This window comes from Plasmodium cynomolgi, chromosome 6 (assembly GCF_000321355.1).
Source record: "Plasmodium cynomolgi strain B DNA, chromosome 6, whole genome shotgun sequence".
Taxonomy (NCBI): Eukaryota; Apicomplexa; class Aconoidasida; order Haemosporida; family Plasmodiidae; genus Plasmodium; species Plasmodium cynomolgi.
In genome coordinates this window covers 493,552-513,147 of record NC_020399.1, presented here as the reverse complement: position 1 = coordinate 513,147, position 19,596 = coordinate 493,552, and the positions used below count along the sequence as shown (strand labels likewise).

General features: G+C 49.1%; 6 protein-coding genes across 6 annotated transcripts in view; 4 read left to right on the top strand and 2 right to left on the bottom strand.

Annotated features, from left to right (window-relative positions):
• Positions 1–37: 37 nt before the first annotated feature.
• PCYB_062070 (cell division cycle protein 20 homolog putative) lies at positions 38–808 on the top strand (the record flags this gene model as incomplete). Its single annotated transcript, XM_004221374.1, has 1 exon — positions 38–808. A coding segment is annotated over one exon (771 nt), but the record flags the coding sequence as incomplete, so codon positions are not given.
• A 1,813-nt stretch (positions 809–2,621) lies between these two features.
• PCYB_062060 (hypothetical protein) lies at positions 2,622–3,956 on the bottom strand (the record flags this gene model as incomplete). The annotated part of the gene is made up of 1 exon (XM_004221373.1): positions 2,622–3,956. A coding segment is annotated over one exon (1,335 nt), but the record flags the coding sequence as incomplete, so codon positions are not given.
• A 651-nt stretch (positions 3,957–4,607) lies between these two features.
• On the top strand, positions 4,608–6,017 carry PCYB_062050 (hypothetical protein; the record flags this gene model as incomplete). Its single annotated transcript, XM_004221372.1, has 1 exon — positions 4,608–6,017. A coding segment is annotated over one exon (1,410 nt), but the record flags the coding sequence as incomplete, so codon positions are not given.
• A 636-nt stretch (positions 6,018–6,653) lies between these two features.
• On the bottom strand, positions 6,654–7,756 carry PCYB_062040 (hypothetical protein; the record flags this gene model as incomplete). Its single annotated transcript, XM_004221371.1, has 5 exons — positions 6,654–6,799; positions 6,953–7,013; positions 7,131–7,211; positions 7,354–7,456; positions 7,611–7,756. 5 exons carry the CDS (start codon positions 7,754–7,756, stop codon positions 6,654–6,656), a joined length of 537 nt encoding a protein of 178 aa, XP_004221419.1.
• Positions 7,757–10,327: 2,571 nt separating this feature from the next.
• PCYB_062030 (hypothetical protein) lies at positions 10,328–11,879 on the top strand (the record flags this gene model as incomplete). The annotated part of the gene is made up of 4 exons (XM_004221370.1): positions 10,328–10,459; positions 10,690–10,893; positions 11,239–11,460; positions 11,691–11,879. 4 exons carry the CDS (start codon positions 10,328–10,330, stop codon positions 11,877–11,879), a joined length of 747 nt encoding a protein of 248 aa, XP_004221418.1.
• Positions 11,880–14,016: 2,137 nt separating this feature from the next.
• Positions 14,017–19,596, top strand: part of PCYB_062020 (hypothetical protein) — a gene marked incomplete at its 5' end in the record, with an annotated part of 6,532 nt that continues 952 nt past the window's right edge. The window contains 11 exons of the mRNA XM_004221369.1: positions 14,017–14,625; positions 14,851–15,495; positions 15,740–16,621; positions 16,882–17,253; positions 17,424–17,519; positions 17,648–17,713; positions 17,917–18,081; positions 18,214–18,348; positions 18,476–18,530; positions 18,653–18,813; positions 18,976–19,056. Coding sequence (XP_004221417.1) covers positions 14,017–14,625; positions 14,851–15,495; positions 15,740–16,621; positions 16,882–17,253; positions 17,424–17,519; positions 17,648–17,713; positions 17,917–18,081; positions 18,214–18,348; positions 18,476–18,530; positions 18,653–18,813; positions 18,976–19,056 — 3,267 coding nt within the window. The remainder of the gene's footprint in view (positions 14,626–14,850; positions 15,496–15,739; positions 16,622–16,881; positions 17,254–17,423; positions 17,520–17,647; positions 17,714–17,916; positions 18,082–18,213; positions 18,349–18,475; positions 18,531–18,652; positions 18,814–18,975; positions 19,057–19,596) is intronic.

Genomic DNA, 19,596 nt, shown 5'->3' with positions numbered 1-19,596 from the left:
AAAAAAAGTAATAACATCATTGAAATGGAACTTTTTTGGAAATTTCTTAGCTGTTGGATTGTCAAACGGAGTCGTTCAAATTTGGGATTTGGAGAAAGAGGTGAAGATACGAAAGTACAGGAATCACAAGAGACGAGTTGGAGCATTGGGATGGCACTACGACACGTTAAGTACTGGCAGTGGGGACACAAAGATCGTCTGTTCTGACATTAGATGCAAGGAGAGTAGTTACGCACAGCTAACTAATCATACTTCGGAAGTCTGTGGTCTTAAATGGAATTATGAAACGAAGCAGTTGGCTTCCGGGTGCAACGATAACTCTGTGTATATATGGGATTGCAGAAAATGCCTTCCTCTGTTCCAGCTAGCCAAACATACTGCTGCAGTGAAGGCCATGAGTTGGTCTCCTCACAACCACAATTTGCTTGCTACTGGCGGAGGATCTGCTGATAAAAAAATTTTTTTCTGGGATACCTCCACAGGAGACTGTCTTAATGAACTGCACACAAGCTCCCAGGTTTCTAATATCTTTTGGTCCAAGCATACTAACGAGTTTGTTTCCACTCATAGCTACTCACTTGGCCAGGTTGTACTGTGGAGATATCCGCAGCTGCTAAAGGTTTCTGCACTCAGTGGCCATGCGCTCCGTGTGCTGTATGGCGCACTCAGTCCGGACGGCGAGTCCATCGTCACGGGCTCTCCCGATGAGACGCTGCGCCTCTGGCGGGTCTTCCCCAGGGGAGGCTCCAACACCGCTAGGGTGAACATCGCAGGGGGATGTCTCGGAAGATATCCGGAAAACTGTCTCGGGAGCTGCCTGGGTAGCTGTCTTGGCAACCCTCACGGTGGGCACCGCTTGACAGATCACCCGCCGCACCAGCGCCCCTTTTCAAACTGCTATGAACAAGTCAGGTAAAACGATTCTCCACTTTGACAAAAAAAAAAGATAGCGATGAGGATGGCGATATGCACGACGATCACGATCACGATAACGACGACGATCACGATGACAATAACGATGGCGATGCTCCTCCCCGGTGGGGCCTTCCCACCTTGTGCTTACTTCGACATCCACGGGAGCCTCCTCCTAGGCGCTCCATCTTTGCGGCAATGAAACCGTTCGTCCTGCTTTAGTCCGTACGGATAGGTCTCCCCCCTACACTCCCCCCTACACTCCTCTCTACACTCCTCCCTACACTCCCCCCTACGCACCTCCCTCCACGGGGTGGCTCCCCCATCTGTGTCTGTGCTTGACCGCCTATAATGCGAACTCCTGGAGGCACGTGGGGGAAGCCGCTTTTCAGCACCCCTCCCCTGATTGCAACTTTGACGTGGTACGTACCACCCAGCCCCGACCTGGTGGCCCCTTTCGCAGAGCCTCCTCCTAAAGTCACTTAAATTGTCACACCAATGGTACTTGGAGTAAACGTTATCGAAGTAGCTCTCGCATTCCTCGTCCTGTTTAACCTGTGGTGATGGAGTGGAGAGTGAGTCCCCTTCGTCACCTACTGAGTAGAAGTTGCCGCTATCAAAAGAGTTGCACTCATCCGAACGGGGGTCGCAACTACTGCGGCTGTTTGCTTCTACGGATGCACTGTCACAGGGTGGTAGACGTACCCCCTTCGATGTCTTCCCCAAGGTCCTTCCCCTTTTATTGGTTTTACATGAATTAGAAGGAAAACACTCTGCTTTGGGTTTTTTTTTTTTCCAATTTTTTCGTCCATTCCGTCGGGGAAAGAAGAAGCTACGTCACGATTTCCACCTTTCGACCTGATCACACTTCGTTGGTTCAGGTGTTCCATTTTTTCCACCATGTCTAGAGTCCTTTCGAGTTCCTTTATCTTTATCTCCATTTTGAAGAAGCTGTCCTCCTTTTTTTTGTTTCCTCTCATGAAGATATCATAATTTAGATCCTCACTAGGGGGTTGGATCCTCCGAGTATCCTCCTTCGTGTATGCTTCTGTCTCTTCTCTAAGATCAGGATAGGATCCTTGTTCCACTGGTTCCCTTTTTCTGCATTTATTTACATGATGTGGGTCCTCCTCACTGGGATCACTCCTTTTGTTTGACCAGTTCAGGCGTTCCTGCTTCTCGGACTTTATGTTGCACGTTTGGCTAATGTTTTTCTCTGCTGGTTTGGTTGCCATTTTGTTTGTGGCGTTTTCACCGGCGCTCACTTCGCATCGCTCATGTGTTTGCTCTCTCTGGGGGCGGTGTCCTTGTTCCCCTTCCACCCTGCCATCAGGGAGGTTCGCCATGCCATCAGGGATGTCCACCTTGCCATCAGGGACGTTCGCCATGCCATCCGGGATGTCCACCCTGCTGTGCGCACCGTCCACCCCTTTCACCTGGCGTGGAGAAGACCCCCCGAAGTAACTCCTAACCACGTCGTCTCCGCTAAAATTGTAGTGATTAAAATTGCAGGACATGTTGAAGTAGGACGTGAAATGGATTCGCCCCGTTATGATGCCATTGTAGTGCAAGTCGTCGTGGTGCAGGTCATCGTGGTGCAGGTCATCGTGGTGCAGGTCATCGTGGTGCAGGTCATCGTGGTGCACGCTACTGTACTGCACGCCGCTGTACTGCACACCGCTGTACTGCACACCGCTGTACTGCACACCACTGTACTGCACACCGCTGTACTGCACCCCATTATCGTTGCACAAGTCCGCCTGACCATGTGAAGGGGAAAAATAAAGAGCCTGCTGATCTATTTCATCCACATCCGAGTCGTATTCATCACTTGAGTCGTTCTCATCGGAGAGGTAGAAAACACACGATTGGGGTCCCTGTTCCTCTTTCCCCTGTGAATGAAGAATTCTGTACGGGGAGGGACTCTTTGCATAAACGCTGTGGTCATACATTCCGTTGTATTCCCCTACCTTGGTAGGTGCTTCCCCCCCCCAGTGAGTCTGTTGTATCAACTCGGAACCTCCCCCCTTTTTACCACACCGTTGAGATAAAATCCTCCTTTTGTTCTTCTCTAGAATACGTGAAATAATTCCACCAAAACAGATGACTACATTTTCTTTAAAATTTTTGGTGGCAAATAAACAAAATAAATTCAAGTCGGAGCAGAATTTAAAAACGAGTTTTAAGTCAGGGAGAGGAAGTGCCAAAGTGTGATCCTCAAACTTTTTGTTTTTGAAGAAATACTTAGTCTTACATGAAGGAATGGATATTTTTTTATTGTTGTAAAAGAATTGCTCTCTTTTGATTTTTTCTTTGTTGAGACTAAAGTCTGATGTTTCTATGGCGCTCAGGACAATTGCATCATCTGTGTTTTTTAGAAAAACGTTTCTTTCGTTGGCTAGGTCCTTCAAGTTTATCAGAAAGAGAGTGGGTTCTACTTGTATAATGGATTCATTTTTGTACACGTAACTTTTTAGTGGGTTGCAGAAGGGCCTCAGTTTGAGCTCCGCGCTAAAGTGCGTGCTGCGCTTTTTAAATTTCACGACCACCTCCAGCGTGCCGTTCTTCTTGTTGAATTTGAGAATAATTTTGGACACATCAGCGGCGTCGCAACTGCTGCCGATGGCAACACTGCCGATGCCACCACTGCCGATGCCACCACTGCCGACGCCACCACCACGAGCTCCGCCGCTACCACCGCTACCACCACCAACATTGCTGCCCCGCTGGCCCCTTTCGTAGGCCCCCAAGCGGAAACTCCCATCACTCCTCAGCAGTCTCGTTATTTGGTAGCTAAACAGGCAGTGGTATAAGTCTTTCGAGCTGAGGGAGCCACTGGCACTCTTCTCATCACAGTTCACATTGCCTAGGGAGAAAAATTTCTTGTCCACGTGGATTATCAATTCGTTCGTTAAGTTGTTGGACCCGATGAGCTCTAGCTTGCTGCGCGTCAGTCGGAGGTGCAGCTGTTCGCTCACCGATGTGAACAGCTTCAGTATCCGTTCGAATACTTCGATGTAGGGCCTCTTGATTACCACTTCCATGGGAAGAGCAGAGGTTCGAAGTGGTGGGAGTGATGGAAGTGGTGGGAGTGATGGAAGTGATGGAAGTGATGGAAGTGATGGAAGTGAATGACGTGATGGACGTGGTGGAAGTGAATGACGTGATGGACGTGGTGGACGCTGCTGGCACCTGCTTGACCGACCTCTCTCCTGCTCGTCGCAGTCGCCACCTTTTCCCCCCCGGGGTGAAGCTCCACTTGGGAAAATTCAAAACCGCGGAAAAAACAGCTTCACGCTGGTGCAACGTTCTTTTCCGCGACATGCAACACACGCAGGTATGAACACCACACCTTTGCACAGTGGCGTGTACCGCTTGACAAAACGGTGAAACTGTTTCCTCATTTGTATAGAGGCAGTCAAAACGCATTTTTGATTTTTGATTTTTTATTTTCCCCTGAAGTGGATGCCTACCCGAGTTGACTTATTTTCCCCCCCCCGAAGTGCGCGGGAAGAGCAGTAACAATCAGTAGCCATTTCGAAATTGTGCACTCACTGGGTGATTTTTTTTTTTGGAGGGGGAACTAATTTGCTTCTCCTTTTTTGATATTTTGCCTGACCTGTTCATAACTTTTTTGGAAAAAAAAAAAAAAAAAAGCTAGCCAAAATGAAACACGTTTTGGGTAAAACGACAATATGTTGAGACTTCTTCCCCCACGGCTGAAACACAGTTGGTGTGACAGTCTTGTACATTCGAAAGGGGGGGCGCCCTGGAGGAAGCGGCTCTACAGTAGCGACAGCGGCGGTGAAAGCGGCGGTGACGGCGGCAGTGGCAGGGGCAGGGTTAGCGGCAGCGGCAGTGTGGCACGCTGCAAGGACGAAGGCGCGGGGGAGCTGCACAAATACGTATGCGTCGTGCCGTACAAGAACGACAACGTCCTGTCGCTGGAGGAAACGTATGACGCCAAATATCCCCACGTGGTTAGCGAAAACAGCATTGAGGTGGAGTCCAATTTGAAATACATATACAAGTTGCTACTAACCAGTCGAACAGTGGAACAAATTCGCTTGCTGATACACAACTCGTACTGCGCATACGAAAATAATTTCATAAATGACGTGAGGAACATTAACTGGTCTGCGTACATCCCCTTCAGCAGTGTGTTCACGGAACCCCAAATAAATGTGAAGACCATAAAGTCAAGGCTGTTCCACACATGCATGATCAAAAATATCATCCTAAACGTGATTAAAAAACAGCAGCAAGTGTATATAGAAAAAAACGGAGATGAAAATATTTTTTTGAAGAAGAAAAAACTGACTGCGTCCTCTCTCCAGCCGCTAAAAATACATGTCCTTTTCCGTTACAACGAATTAAAAATCAGTGTAAACATAAGTAATGACTTAAACAAACGCTTGTACATTGCACACAAAAATGAGAACTCATTAAAAAGCACAATCATAGCTTCAGCATTGTTCAAAATAAATATTTTTAATTATACCAATGGAGGAAAAAATTTATTTCTTGTTGATCCCTTTTGTAATGATGGCAGCATAATTTTGGAAATATTTTCCATTTTAATGACTGCCCCTTGTGGCTCCCCCAGTATTAACTACCCCATTTTGTCATTTCCTATGCATTCCCCTTTTACATTTTTCGAAGCTTTAAATGAAGTGAACATGACTCCAGGGAAGTTCACCAACCGAGTGTTCCTCCTTGGGGTTGACGAATGTAAGGATCACATAAGACAAGCTAATGCAAATTTGAAGAGGCTCTTCTTGACCATACCACGTTGTGTTAATGAGGATGATGTACAGGTGGGGGGAAATGTCCCTTTTTTGTCCAGAGAAGGGGTAGACAAATCGGTTCGAAGTGGGAAAGGGGGAGTAGGGAAAAGTGGAGGAGAGTCTCCTTCAATAGGGGGGGATGTTGCTTCCCATTTCTGTACGCTGGGCACACACGAACTGAACGCGTTGTTCCCCAGTGATGGGATATTGCAAAAACGAAGCGACAACCTCGCCATGTCGAGGAGGATAAAATTTCTATGCATGGACTTTCTCAAACTAAACAGTGTCATCGAAAACTGTGTTATCATTACAAGCATAGTAAACGTGGAGGAAAAAAAAAAAAATTGGAGAAAATCCTTCTTCGCTCGCAGGTTTTAAATGCCTTCGTGTTTGCCCAGGAGAGTTATAAAGAAAGGACCAAGCTGAAGTTCAAGTTAGTTTCTCGATTTGTGTCAGATGGGCAAAACATCATTTTCGTTCAGCTCTTTGGGCAGGCTCGGCGCGGGGTGTACGACGAGATGTGGGACGGCTGAGGGGGGGTTGAGCAGTGGCTGAGGGGCGGCTGAGGAGTAGCGGAGGGGCGTACGACGAGATGTGGGACGGCTGAGGAGTGACTGAGGAGTGGCTAAGGAGTGGCTGAGGCGCGACCCAGTGGATGCCCCCACGGATGCCCCCGTGTGCAGATGCGTCCCACACTGCAAACATTTAGGAGCGCGACGAAAAGGGAAAAGGAAAAGAAAACGGAAACGGAAGTTAAATGGAGATTGTGATTATGATTAGGATTATGATATGGATTTGGACCAGGATTAAGATCTACATCTGGACAGGACCAGGACTAAGATCTACATCTGGACAGGACCAGGATTAAGATCTAGATCTGGACCAGGACCAGGATTAAGATCTAGATCTGGACCAGGATTAGCCTAGTCCGATGAGAACCCGTGACCACCTCACCTAATGGATGACCCTCAAAATTTCGTGGACGATATTTTTCAAATTGTCGTCGCAGAATGTCTGGCTGATGCAGTGGGCTTTGATGTCCAGCAGTTTTTTTTGGTAAAAATTGAACATGCCGTTGAGCTCCATTTTTCTTTGGTCCTCTGCGGTAGGGGGTGGAGAGAGTACACACACAAAGGGGAGTTATTAGAGGGGGGTTAGCGATCCGTTCGCAACGCATCCCCATGTAAGAAGCTATCTCGTTTCTTTTTTTTGGAGAATCCCGCGCATTTTTTTTTTTTCCCCTTTACACACACCAAGAAGTAACTTGAGATCCAGGTATTCAGTGCGGAGTTTCGATAGTTCTTTTCGCATTTCCTGTGGTGAGTTGCGACGAAGGGATGGCGAAGTGATCCTCCCTTGGTATCTCTTAAAGGTGTGTGTGGGGGGGGGGACATCCAAACGGGTTGGACATCACGTGGAAAAAAGTGTTACCTCCGACTGCTTCATAGACTCGTTGAAATTCGTCTTGTATTCATTTTTAAACTTTTGGCAGTACACGTAGTAGTCGTTTAGCTGTTGGGGGGGGAGCGGCCGGGGAGTAGGTGAGCAGATGGGCAGATGGCAGCTGCACGTGTGCACTTTTACGCAGGTGCGCGGATCGGTGGATTGGAGGGACCCGCCCCCCAAAGGAGGCGCACGCCACAGGGAGTAGTACCTCCTTCTCTTTGCTCGCAGCCTCGCCTCTTATGTACTGCAGCGTGTGCGCCTCCTCGTCCCTGTACATTTGCTCCTGTCGTTGGAAGGCGGCCTCGGCATTGCTGAAGTGGGGCAGCGGTAGGGCAGCGGTAGAGAAGTGGAAAAATTAAGAAAAAAAAAAATCACCTGAACAGGTCAGCACCTTTACAGTGCACAGATAGCCATTTCCGCGCACTTTTGCGTTTGTCTTTCCTTTCCATTTTTTGCTCACCCAACCTCTTTATTTCCTCCTTGGTTAAGCTACCCTTTGGGGGTCTTTTCTTCGTTTTCTTCTTCCTCGCCACGGTGCCCTTCTTCTTATTCTTCATGAGACCCAAAATCATCTCGTTCATGTCGCTCTCTTTAAGTGTGTGAGCGTTCATGTTTGAGTGTGGGAAATTCAAGATGGACAAGCGAAGATGATGGGATCCAAATGGAGTGCAAAATAAAAAAATACACACACAGTTGTACAAGTAACGATGGGAACAGACAAAGACATCACCTTGTAGAGGGTATTGTAAAACTGGGGAAATAATTCAGTTTATAAAGACAGACAAGGGAGGGACAAAAAAAAAATCACTTCGGTTGAAGTGCATCCTTTTGATTTTTTTTCCTTCTTCAAGTAGAAAATTCACAGCTGTCATTAAAAACGCGAGGCATGTTTAACCTCCACCCCTTATGGAGTGGTTAAGTGTATCCACTGTACGTACACGTAACGACTGTGCAATGGTGATTAGGGGCCTCCACAAGAAAAGTGGACGCCGATGGGATTTTGCGAGTGGCCATTTGAGAAAGCGTCATTTTGAGAGAGGCCATCTGCGAAAGCGTCATTTTACGAGTGACCATTTTGCTATTTTTTTTACATACTTCCAACCACGCCTCCACAGAGGTAATCCATTTCGTGGGAGAGGGGGAAGCCACCCAGACAGACCGACAGCGAGCGCCCCAACGGAGTAGCAGCAGGGAGGTTGACACACCTCACAAGTAAACGATCAGGTGAAATAATGATGAGGAAGCCTTCCTTGCCAACTACACGGTGACGCTCAAAAAAGGAGGTGAGTGAATGGATAGCCACTCGGGCGGAGTGACTCAACTGATTTTGTTTGCTTTGTCTGTTCCCCACAGTATGCTTCTTTTTCCTTTTGCTTTCTCCGGCGCTGAGTGATTATTCTCCCTTTGCAGTCACCACCCCCTCCCCACTGCGCATCGCGAAGGATGTATTTACAAAAAAAAAAAATAAAAATAAAAATAAATAAACAAATAAACAAATAAACAGCTAATTGAGTGAGTGTGCGGGACCCAGGTTCAGCTCAAGCGTCCTGGCCAAGGAAAAAAAAGGGGTTGGAATTTTGGTGCCACCGAATAGGAGTGAGTGAGGGCGTTGGAAGGAGCGATAAAAGGAGGAAAAAAGGAGGGGAAAAGGGTAAAAAGGCTTGGACTTGACGCGCCTGGCGGATAAGCGCTAAAATAGGGAATATACATGCGGGGGCAACGGTGGAATATTTGTGGCAATGCGCGGGGTAAGCAGCGAAGGGTTGAAACGCTAAGCCGAACAAGGGTGGAGGGAGGCAGCGCGAGGGAGCGAAGGAGCGATGAAGGGATGAAGCGATGAAGGGTTGACGCGATGAAGGGTTGAAGCGATGAAGGGTTGACGCGATGAAGGGTTGACGCGATGAAGGGATGAGGCACTACCCTCCAAAGCATGCTCCCCACCCCGTTGAGCCATCGTCACCCTCCCCGGGTCAATTGGCACAGTAGCATAATAACCTAACCATTCGTTTACGCATACAATGCGCATGCAGCTTTTTGTGAAGATGCGAGCCTGATGGCACTACGATTTTTTTTTTCCTTTTATCGTTATAGCATCGCAGCTTTGATAGCGTAGCTCTTTCCCTATTCTTCACTTCGCGTCGCTTCGTTTCACGTCACTTCGCTTCACGTCACTCCGCTTCACGTCACTTCACTTCACTCCACTCCACTTTTTTTTTATTTTTTTTTTCCTTTCAAGCCCTGGCCACTAAGTAGCACAAACGTGTATTTTCAACATTGCTAGAAGAAAAGGAACAAGCCTTTCTTGCCTTTTCCTTTGCCTGCCCCTATGCCGTTTCCTTTTCCTTTGCCTGCCCCTATGCCGTTTCCTTCTCCTTTGCCTGCCCCTATGCCGTTTCTTTCTCCTTTTCCTTCCCCTTCTCCTTCTCCTTTGCCTTACTCTTTGCCTGCCCCTTTGCGTTTCTAACGTGGCTAATCAGTTTTGGCGGACCTGCCTGGGCCTTCCAGTGAGTGCACCTACCCATACCGCGATACGTATGCTTGCCAGGCCCACCTGCTAGGCCCACCTGCGCGGTTCTTCTGAGCGGTTCTTCTGAGCGGTTCTTGTGAGCAATTCTCTGCAGGATATCTCATCCAATAAGGCATGTGTTTGTTGTCCCTTGCGCTTGGCAGAGCATTCACATTTATTTGTGCCAGAGTTGAAGCGCATCACTTTGCAGCGTTTTAAGTGAACCTGTTGGGTAGCCTGTGGCATGCATGCGGGGCGCTGGAAGATACGCGAAACGTTGCTCTCTCATACGTCCGGAGTGAACGCCGAGGGGTGCATATCACTCACGTCCCGCCAGCGCAAAAAGGCAAGGAGGTGACCTGTGTAGAGGTGACCTGTTCAGAGGTGACCTGTTCAGAGGTGACCTGTGTAGAGGTGACCTGTGCAGAGGTGACCTGTGCAGAGGTGAACCTGCTTCCATTTCAGCGGCGTGTAGGTATATACTCCCTTCCGCAGAGTAGGAAGGGCAGCACGCTGAGCGCCTACATCCTTTTACGTATAGAGAGACAAGCACTCTCTGACAAGCACTCCCTGACAAGCACTCTCTGCCAAGCAGACTTGCCAAGCAGGTACGAAGGTACTCAAGTAGTTGTAGTACCCCCTCCCTACCGTGTGAGCCACTTGAAAAGTCGCAACAATGAACGCCAGGAACAATATATTTCAGATTCTCCGGCAGGAGGATAAGATAAAGAGGAAGTCGAAGCAGCTGAAGGAGAGTCAGCAGAAGAAGGAGAATGAGAAGAAGGACGCCAGCAGCTTTTCCTTCGATGTGAGTGCGGCGAGGAGTTGGCGGATCTCGCGCGGGTGCGATGCCCCTTGGTAGTGCCCGTGCATGATTCCGCCTGTGTGTGATTCCGCTTGTGCGTTTTTTCATGCCCTTTTTTGATGCCTTTTTTTCATGCCCCTTTTTCATGCCCTTTTTTCATGCCTTTTTTTCTGACACCCCTTTTGACCCCGCCTCTTCATCGTCTTCTTCTTGTCCTTCCTCCCCCTCCCCAGATCAGCAAGTACTCCTCCTGGGCAGACATGGTAGACGAATACGACGAGTTTTTCTACGAGGTGGATAAGCTGAATGACCAGGAGAAGAATGGAGCAAATGAAAACAAGGAAAAGAAAAAAAAAACGAAAAAAAAGAAAAAAGAGGACGAATATAGTGATGACAGTAGTGAGGAAGACAAGGAGGATACCGAGCAACCCGCACAGGTACAGGTCCCCGAAAAGGATACAAAAAACAACAAATCATCGAGCACTCCTAATGCAAAGAAGAATCAAAATAGGAGTGCTAATGGGATTAACAGTCTTACTAAACAAAAACAAGTGGAGAAAAAAAAAAAATACAAAAAGGAAAGAGAAAAAAATAAATTGGAAAATATTTTACTTGAATTTACAAGCACATATAACCCCAGCGTGGAAAAAGAAGTGCAGGATGGGGAGGAGCTCCTGAATGGAGTTAAGTCTGTGGAGATTACTGTGCCAGGGAGTGGCAGTGCAGCAGGAGAGGCTACGCCTACTGGTGCAGATGTGAATGGCCCATCGGTGGAAAACCAGGACGACGGGGATAATGAAGATAAGCTAAAGAAAAAGGAGAAGAAGAAAAAAAAAGAAAAGAAGAAAAAGGAAAAGAAAAAGCAGGAAGAACTGAACGACTCACTCAAGAGGGAGGAGCTGGGACTGGCTGCCCCTGGAGATGTGGTTAACGAGGGGGCCAACGCGGTCGCCAATGTGGTCGCCAACGGCGATGCGGGCACGCCCCACCCCAAGGAGAAAACCGTAAGTGGAGGAGCGCACAAGTAGAGGAGAGCGCAAGTAGAGGAAAGCGCAAGTGGTGAAGCCCCCCCTGTGAGAGGGACTCCCAACATGCGAAAATTGCACCTCGCATTGCATCGCACATTGCATCTCTCTCTGCACCTCGCATGGAACCTCGCATTGCACCTCACAGTGCACCCCTCACTGCACCTCATACTCCCCTTTTTGTTTTCCCCCTTCCTTCCGCCCCTCAGCCAATCGCAGTGAACGAAAAATTAAAAATGCTCCTCAGCATGACGTCGAAGAAGAAAAAAAAAAGAGAAAAAATCGACGATATCATTGCCATCGTGGAGAGAGAGGAAAATATAAAAAAAAAACAGCAGGACAAAATCAAGCAGAAGGAGAAGCAGAAGTTAAAGTTGCTCCAGAAATCGATGCAGTGAAGGCGCGGTCTCTTCGCTCGTCCGTCCAGCACAGTCGCCATCGCCACCAGCAGCATCGGCAATGTCACACGCATCTGCAATGTCACACGCATCTGCAATGTCACACGCATCTGCAATGTCACACGCATCTGCAATGTCACACGCATCTGCAATATCAGACTCATCTGCAATATCAGACTCATCTGCAATATCAGAAGCATCCGCAATATCAGAAGCATCCGCAGCAGCACCACCTATGTAGTCACCCCCCCTCAGGGATGATGTCGTGAGGGAAAGGCCCAACGATAACAACAGATTTGCTAAACAGGAATGGGTGCACATGTTGAAAGGTTATCGTTCCCCCGAGCAAAGCTATGCCAGCATGGTAGGGCTGGTTTTACTCCCACGTGAGTCTAGCCAATGCTCAGTGTGTGTCTAGCCTATGCTAAGTGTGTGTCTAGCCTATGCTAAGTGTGTGTCTAGCTTATGCCCTGCGCTTGTCTAGCTTATGCTCAGTGCGTGCCTCACCACATGGCGCCCCAGCTGTAACTTCCTGATTCCCCTTTTTGTTTGTTTTAAGCCACGAGGTACGACGCAACACAACGCAACACAACGCAACACAACGCAACACAACGCAACACAACGCAACATTGGCAACGTTTTTTTTTTTTAATTTCCCCCCCAAAGCGAATTGTGGTTGACTCGGGACACGCGGAGGATACATGTCCTGATCTGCCGCCTCCATGTGTTTGCTCCCGCGCGAGAGACAACCAAATGGCCTCGCGCGAGTGTAACTGAATGCGTGCGCCTGCGCTTTGGTATGCTCACGTCCATATGTGCTACCCCTCTCCATTTAGCAAGGGCATTTTCTTTTCTTTTTCCTTTTCTTTTTCTTTTTCTTTTTCTTTTTCTTTTCTTTTTCTTTTCTTTTTCCTTTTCCTTTTTCTTTTTTTTCTCCTTTTTCTTTTTTTTCTTTCCTTTTTTTTAATTGTTAATAAATTAATTTTTACACGTTTGAAAAAAAACTTCGCGCCAAAACGGGAGGGCGCGTGAAAAGGTCGCAATTATTTTTTCGCAAACAGGAGGAGCTACCCACGTGTGTGTGTGCGTATGGCAGTGCTGTGTGTATAGCAGTGTTGTGTGTATAGCAGTGTTGTATGTATAGCAGTGTTGTATGTATAGCAGCGCTGTATGATAGCTGCGCTGTATGATAGCTGCACTGTGTGATAGCAGCACTGTGTGATAGCAGCGCTGTATGATAGCAGCACTGTGTGATAGCAGCGCTGTATGATAGCAGCGCTGTGTGCCCCCCTTTTCGAGTGGCTGGCTGTAAGGATGACTCGCGGGTAAAGCACGAGTAAACAAGTGTAAAAAACGCAAAAGGCGAAAAAAGCGAAAAAAGCGAAAAAAGCGCAAAAAAAAAAAATACGGTTATGTTGTAAATGTGTGCCAGCGAAGTATCGTCAGACGATGCGCGCAATCGTGTGGGGGAAAGCAAACGGTCGCCAGCTGGAGGGTGCCGCTTCCCCCAAGTGGTGTGTGCGCGCCAGGGGACGTATGCACGGACGTATTCCCCCCCCCGAGGGGCAGGCCAACTAGTTGTGTGTGTTGTGGCTGCTCTTTTCTTGGGCGTTTGTTCGGTGTGCGCGTCTGCGTCTGCGTATGCATATACGTCTGTTTATGCGTATTCGTATGAGCATGCGTCTGCGATTGCTTTCGCTTGGTACAAATTTTCATGCGAAAGTTTTTTCCCCTTCCACTGTGAGGTAATCCCATTTGCCTTTTTTTTTTTTTTACTACCCCAAGTGATTGTCCTCACTTTTCCTACAGAGGAAATCTCATCGTGGGGATTTCCCCTTTCGTCTTTTTTTTTTTTTTTTTTTTAACAATTTTTACCTGACTGTTCAGGCGTTTTGTAACAACATTGGAGATCGTCACCCTGATTGCCCATTTGTGTGCGTCCAGCTGTCTCCTCTTTTGCGTCCCCTTTGGAGGTGAAGGAGTGTGCAGCATTTGCGGGTGACATACGCGAGTGATACTCGGGAGTGTAACTCGGGTGTGTTACTCGGGAGTATCTCTCGGGTGTGTTACTCGGGAGTATCTCTCGGGTGTGTTACTCGGGAGTGTTACTCGGGTGTGTTACTCGGGTGAATGCAAAATGGCCCAGGCAGACGCGAACAACCTGCACCACTACAACAGGAGAACCATCACGGAAGCTAACGAGGATGTGCTGAACCAATGGAGAGACAAAGAGGCGAGTTCTCGCACATCCCTTAAGGACATGCGCAAATCGTATTCGTGTGCACAGAAATATAAAAAAAATGATGCAAAGGGGGAAGAGGCGAGCAAGGTGGAAATGGGAATAGACGTAGAAGGAGTGACTACCCAGTTTGCTGCTCCATTCTCGGCAGAGCAAAACAACACACAACGGAGAAGGCGCAGCACTCACCTGGTCGAGCAAACATCCGAACTCTTTTGCGATAACCAGGTGGGAGAGCAGACGCCTCAAGCAGTATGTGACGTTGGAATGGGGGAGCCCTACGGAGTGGGTGCCTCGAGGAGAGAAAGACGAAGCAGTCAAGGGGGAGACGCAAAGAAAGGGGTCAGTATGAAACTCGGAGACAGCCACATACTCAACAAGCTCACGAGGACGCTGCTCCAGGGAATACAAGAGAAGGTGGAGGAAGAACGTAAAGAGTCAGGGAGGGAAATTAAGAGTAAGCGCAGCGGAGAAGAAAAATCCAAATATAGAGAGCGTTCAAGCTCGGTGATGCGTGAACGGAGCTTGTGGAGTTCGAAGGACGACCTGGGGGGAGAATCTCCCACAGGGGGACTCCCTAATGGTGCGAAATGGACTACGTTGAACAGAGGTAGTAGCCAAGGTGTAGTGTTCCGACGAAAGGGGAGAGCCTCCCACGTTAGCAGTGGTCCAATCGAGCGCAGCGTTCTGCGTGGTAAAGCCGAAACCACCGCCACGCAGGTCGTCCCGCAGATATCCCAGCAGATGTCCCAGCAGATGTCCCAGCAGATGTCCCAGCAGATGTCCCAGCAGATGTCCCAGCAGATCGCCCCGCAGATGTCCCAGCAGGTCGCCCCGCAGACAGCCCACGAGACAGAACAAACCTTTTACGTGTACCAAACGGAGGGGCAAATCCCTGGCTCCTGCGAAAGCAACAACCTTGTGGGACTCGCGCAACAGGAAGGAAATACACACAGAGTGAGTAACAAAAACGTTTGCTTTGTGGACGAGGGAAGGCACAGCAGTGGGGGTTATGTTGACTCGACGCAAGCGGAACGAGCGTATTTTCAGGAAAGCTTCAAGGGCGGAATGGATCCTTACCTTGCGCAGGAATCGCTCCTTGTGGATGGAAGCGGCAGCGTGGTTGGGAGCGGCGGTGTGGTTGCGAGCGGCGGTTTGGTTGGAAGCGGCAGTTTGGTAGGACACAGCGCTTTGGTTGGAAGCGGCGGTGTGGTTGCGAGCGGCACTGATGGAATGGGGGGGGTGCTAAAAGGACCCGATGAGGTGGCCTACCACTTCGTTGACGCGGGGGACGTGTGCAGTGGGGCTTCGGCCAGCTGGGTCGGCTCTGTGGACATGGGGGCTTACGGGGGTCAGCAGGCCATCGCCACTCAAGCAGTTGATGCGAGTTGGAGCGGCCACCCCCAGCATAGCGGTCATTCCAGCTATGCCGCCCATCCCAGTTACGGCGTCCATCCCAGTTATGCCACTCAGCTCAGTCATGCCACTCAACCCAGTCGTGCCACCCAACGCAACTATGGCAGCCACCCTCAGTACGCCAACTACGACATGACGCAAGCCCCCGCTTCCGCAGAGATACGGATCAGCACCGGTGGTCATCCCAAACCATCGCCCCCCCCAGAAGCAGCCGTACCAGCAGTCTTACAAGCAACCCTACAAGCAATCCTACAAGCAGTCTTACCGCGTGCCCCCCCCAGCAACCTCCGCGAAAAAAAGCTTCTTCTGCAACAGCTCCGTTAAGAATAAGCAGCTCCAGGGAAAGAAACAGTGGAGGGGGGACAAGACTGAAATATTGATTTACCCTAACGGGTCGACGAAGGGGAGTGCTAGACAGATGCAGGGGGGTGCTAGACAGATGCAGGGGAGTGGCAGTCAGATGCAGAGAAGTGGCAGTCAGATGAAGGGACCTAAGAGGTACTCACCTGACAGACGGGAAAGCCCCTTTCGCCTCTCCTCGCCGAGCAAAGCAACCATTCGCCCCCTCAACAGCAACGTCTTCATTCGAACCAAATCGCTGCATCGTCAATCAGGAGGTGGAAGGAACAGAACAGGTTCTGTATCTCCCTTAAATAGGTTTTCCCTAGGTAGGCAGAAGTCAGTCCCAGTTAGAACCCACTCAAGGAATGCTACACCTAATGCAGCCTGCACACAAGAAATAACTTATAGCTTCCCATCACAGGGGGGTTGCATCCCTGGGGTGGTAGGAGACCAGCGAGTTATAAAAGCCTTTGCATCGACTCTCCCACATGGAACTCAGCAGAGCGGATTGGTCATAAGGCAACACAGTAACTCAGGTGATGCATACAAAAAGGAGATTAATGACGATGTGAGGAGCTACGTGAATAGATGTTCCACGGATGTGTCTTGCAAAGTGATAGATGTTGGATCTCCTCTGTGTGGTGAGATTAACTCTTTGAACAGTAAGATAGGAAGGCTGAGCAGCAGAATTCGATCGATCAACGCGGAGAAATGGAACCTGAGCGAGTTGGCCCGTCTCTACAAGGTAGCGAGGAGTGTGCATTTGGGAGAGCGCCTCCCCGTGGAGTGCACCATGTGCGGTTGCTGCCATGTGCGGTTGCTGCCATGTGCGGTTGCTACCATGTGCGGTTGCTACCATGTGCGGTTGCTACCAACGGGTGATTGCTACCAACGGGTGATCGCTTCCCACCTGTGATCGCTTCCCACCTGTGATCGCTTCCCACCTGTGATCGCCTCCCACCTGTGATCGCCTCCCACCTCGGATCGCCCCCCACCTGCCCACAGAACGAGTGCAACCGCCTGCGCGAAGTCATCGCGAAGAACAAGCAGACGCACTACGACCCAGTGAATTTCCGCAAAGTGAATTACGAACAGGTGAACGCACAGCTGGAAGAAGAAAACGAAAAGCTACGAAATCAGATGAAGACTCTCGGAAAGGCCATCCTCTCAAGTTACGATATAAATGGAATTAAAAAAATACTCGCAACACAGCTAGTTAATCTAAATGACGAGAATGAAAAATATAGGCAAGAAATTAAATTGCTCAAAAATCAAAAGGACGTGAACCGAGAGGTATTGTTTAACTTGAGTAGAGGTGATGTCTCCACGGATGCCATCGACAGTGTCTTCATGCAAACGAAGAACATCGTCATAGAGGTAGGTTCCATGCTCTTCCCATTTGGCTAGCGATAAAAATCGACGTGTGCTTTACTACACCAAATTTTTAACCCCAACTAGATATATAAAGCAACCTCATAGTGACAGAATCAACCTCATGACGATTCTCCTTCCGCGTCCCTCCTCCTTCCGCTTCCCTCCTTCCGCAGGGTCATCAAACCATAAACGTGTTTTACCTCAACTTGAAGAACCTCATCGATGAGCTTTTTCAACGAATCAAGTTCCTCCTCATGGAGGAAGAATATGTAAGTGCAGGCGGGGAGAAGTAGACCGCCATCGCTTCGTCACACCGCGTCATGCCACCGCTTCGTTACGGCGCGTCATCCCACCGCTTCGCCACACCGCTTCGTCACTTCGCCACTTCCCTACGCAGACCCGAAACGAAAAGCTGCTCTACGTGACCAGCCTGGAGGAGCTAGTCAACGAGAATTTCGAGGAGGTAGCGGAATGCCCCTTTGCGCCATCGATGGTGCATTCGGCTTAAGCGCGTTGTTGTGTGTGCACATGAGGGGGCGCCGACGTAGGCAGGCCTTTCCCCCATGGCCACGGTCGCCGCTGCTCACAACTCGGCTCTTGTACAATGTCCCCCTACTACATCCCCCTACTACGCCCCCCTACTACGTCCCCCTTCTCCGCGCACAGATCAACCACATCGTGGTTAAGATAAACGAGCTGCGAAAAAAAATGAAGGACGTGAAGGCGCAAATCTTTGACGAGGACAGGAGCAACCCCAACTGGTTTGTCCACTTCGTTTCGAAATGGCGAGTCCTTTTGGCTTGCTCAATCTCCGCGGCGGGGAAGCACCGTGTGTGTTTCTTCGCGTCTATGAGTGAGCCGTTCACTCGTTCGTTGGGTTCATTCGTTCGATGGGTTCACTCGTTCGCTCGATTCACTCATTCGCTGGGCTCATTCCTCCCCCCTCCCCCCAGCTCGTGCAAGCCGTCCAGGATCATCCTCGAAGACGACATCAACCACCTGGAGGAGGAACTGCACAGCCACTCGATTATGCTAAAAAATCTGCGAAAGAAAAATCTGGCCCTGTGTTTGAACAACCTGCATTGCCAATTTGCTCACGTGAGTTTGTCCACACGTTCCTGCATCGATGGTTGTTCGGGGATAAGCGGTGTGCCCCCTGTGCTTCAACATATATCTGAGTGCAGAAAGTTGCATTTTTTTTTTTTTTCTTTCTTTTTGATGGCAGGACGCGAAAGGTGATGTCCCCCCCGGAGGTGCAATTAAGGACCACCACAAAACGGGTAAGTGGGAAGAAACAAACGGAGGTGAAAGAGAATCCCTCAACAGTTTGAGCAGTTGCCACTATAGAGTTACCCCCCCTCCTTTTTTTTTTTTTTTTTGTTTTCTTACATCGAAATTGCAGATAAGCACAGGAACAGCAACAAGGAGAGGAGTCTTCACAGGAGGGAGGAGGGAAAGGCTAGTCAATCCGTCAGGGATAGACCTCCCACTAGTTTAGACAAAAAAGAAGCGAACTTGGAGGAAAACCCTAGCGAGTCCTACCACAACAGGCTGCACGAGAAGGTAGGCGTGCCTGGCCAATCGCTTGCTTACTCTCATTAGGCAATTGTGTAGTTACGTGTAACTCATGTTAGTCCGTCCTCTCCACTCCACTCTGCTGCTTGTATGCAAAGTTTGGGTCACTTTTTTTTTTTTTTTTTCTCCCGCTTCCTCTCCCCACGGCAGATCCGAGTCATCGAGCATCAGCTGCACAGCCTCAACGACGTAACGAAGAAAAACATATCAGAAAAAAAAAGTCGCTCATAGATCAATGTGTCATATACCCAGTTAATCGTCCCCCCTTTCCATCCCAACCATGCATATACTTCCCCATCCCTGCAGCACATAAACTCCAGCTTCTGCGATGGAGATAAGGAACATCGACGTGAGGATGGCACCCCCCTCGAAAGTGAATTTTGTAAAAACAGAAAGGAGGACTCTCAACCAGGCTGTGCAAATTATGATGGTCTTACAAAGGAATGCAAGACGAAGGGGAAACAAAAAATAACTGACGAAAGACATGCAAAAGGAGAGTCTTCTTATACCTCCTCTTCACCCCGTTCATCTGTATCCGATCAAAGTGCAAGTGCGCCCTCAGAAAATAAAAACTGGTTAAGTGAGGAAGAAGTAAGCACAGGAAGGGAGGGGTGGAAAAGGTGAAGCGTAGCTTCAACGTGTTGTTCACTATCCACCGATGCGTGGCTGCTGTCGGAAGATGTGAGCGCGGCGCGCGTTCGTGTCCAGCCCAGACGAAGCGCTCACATGAACATGGTCATATTTTGCTATTCCTATTCCTATTCCTATTTA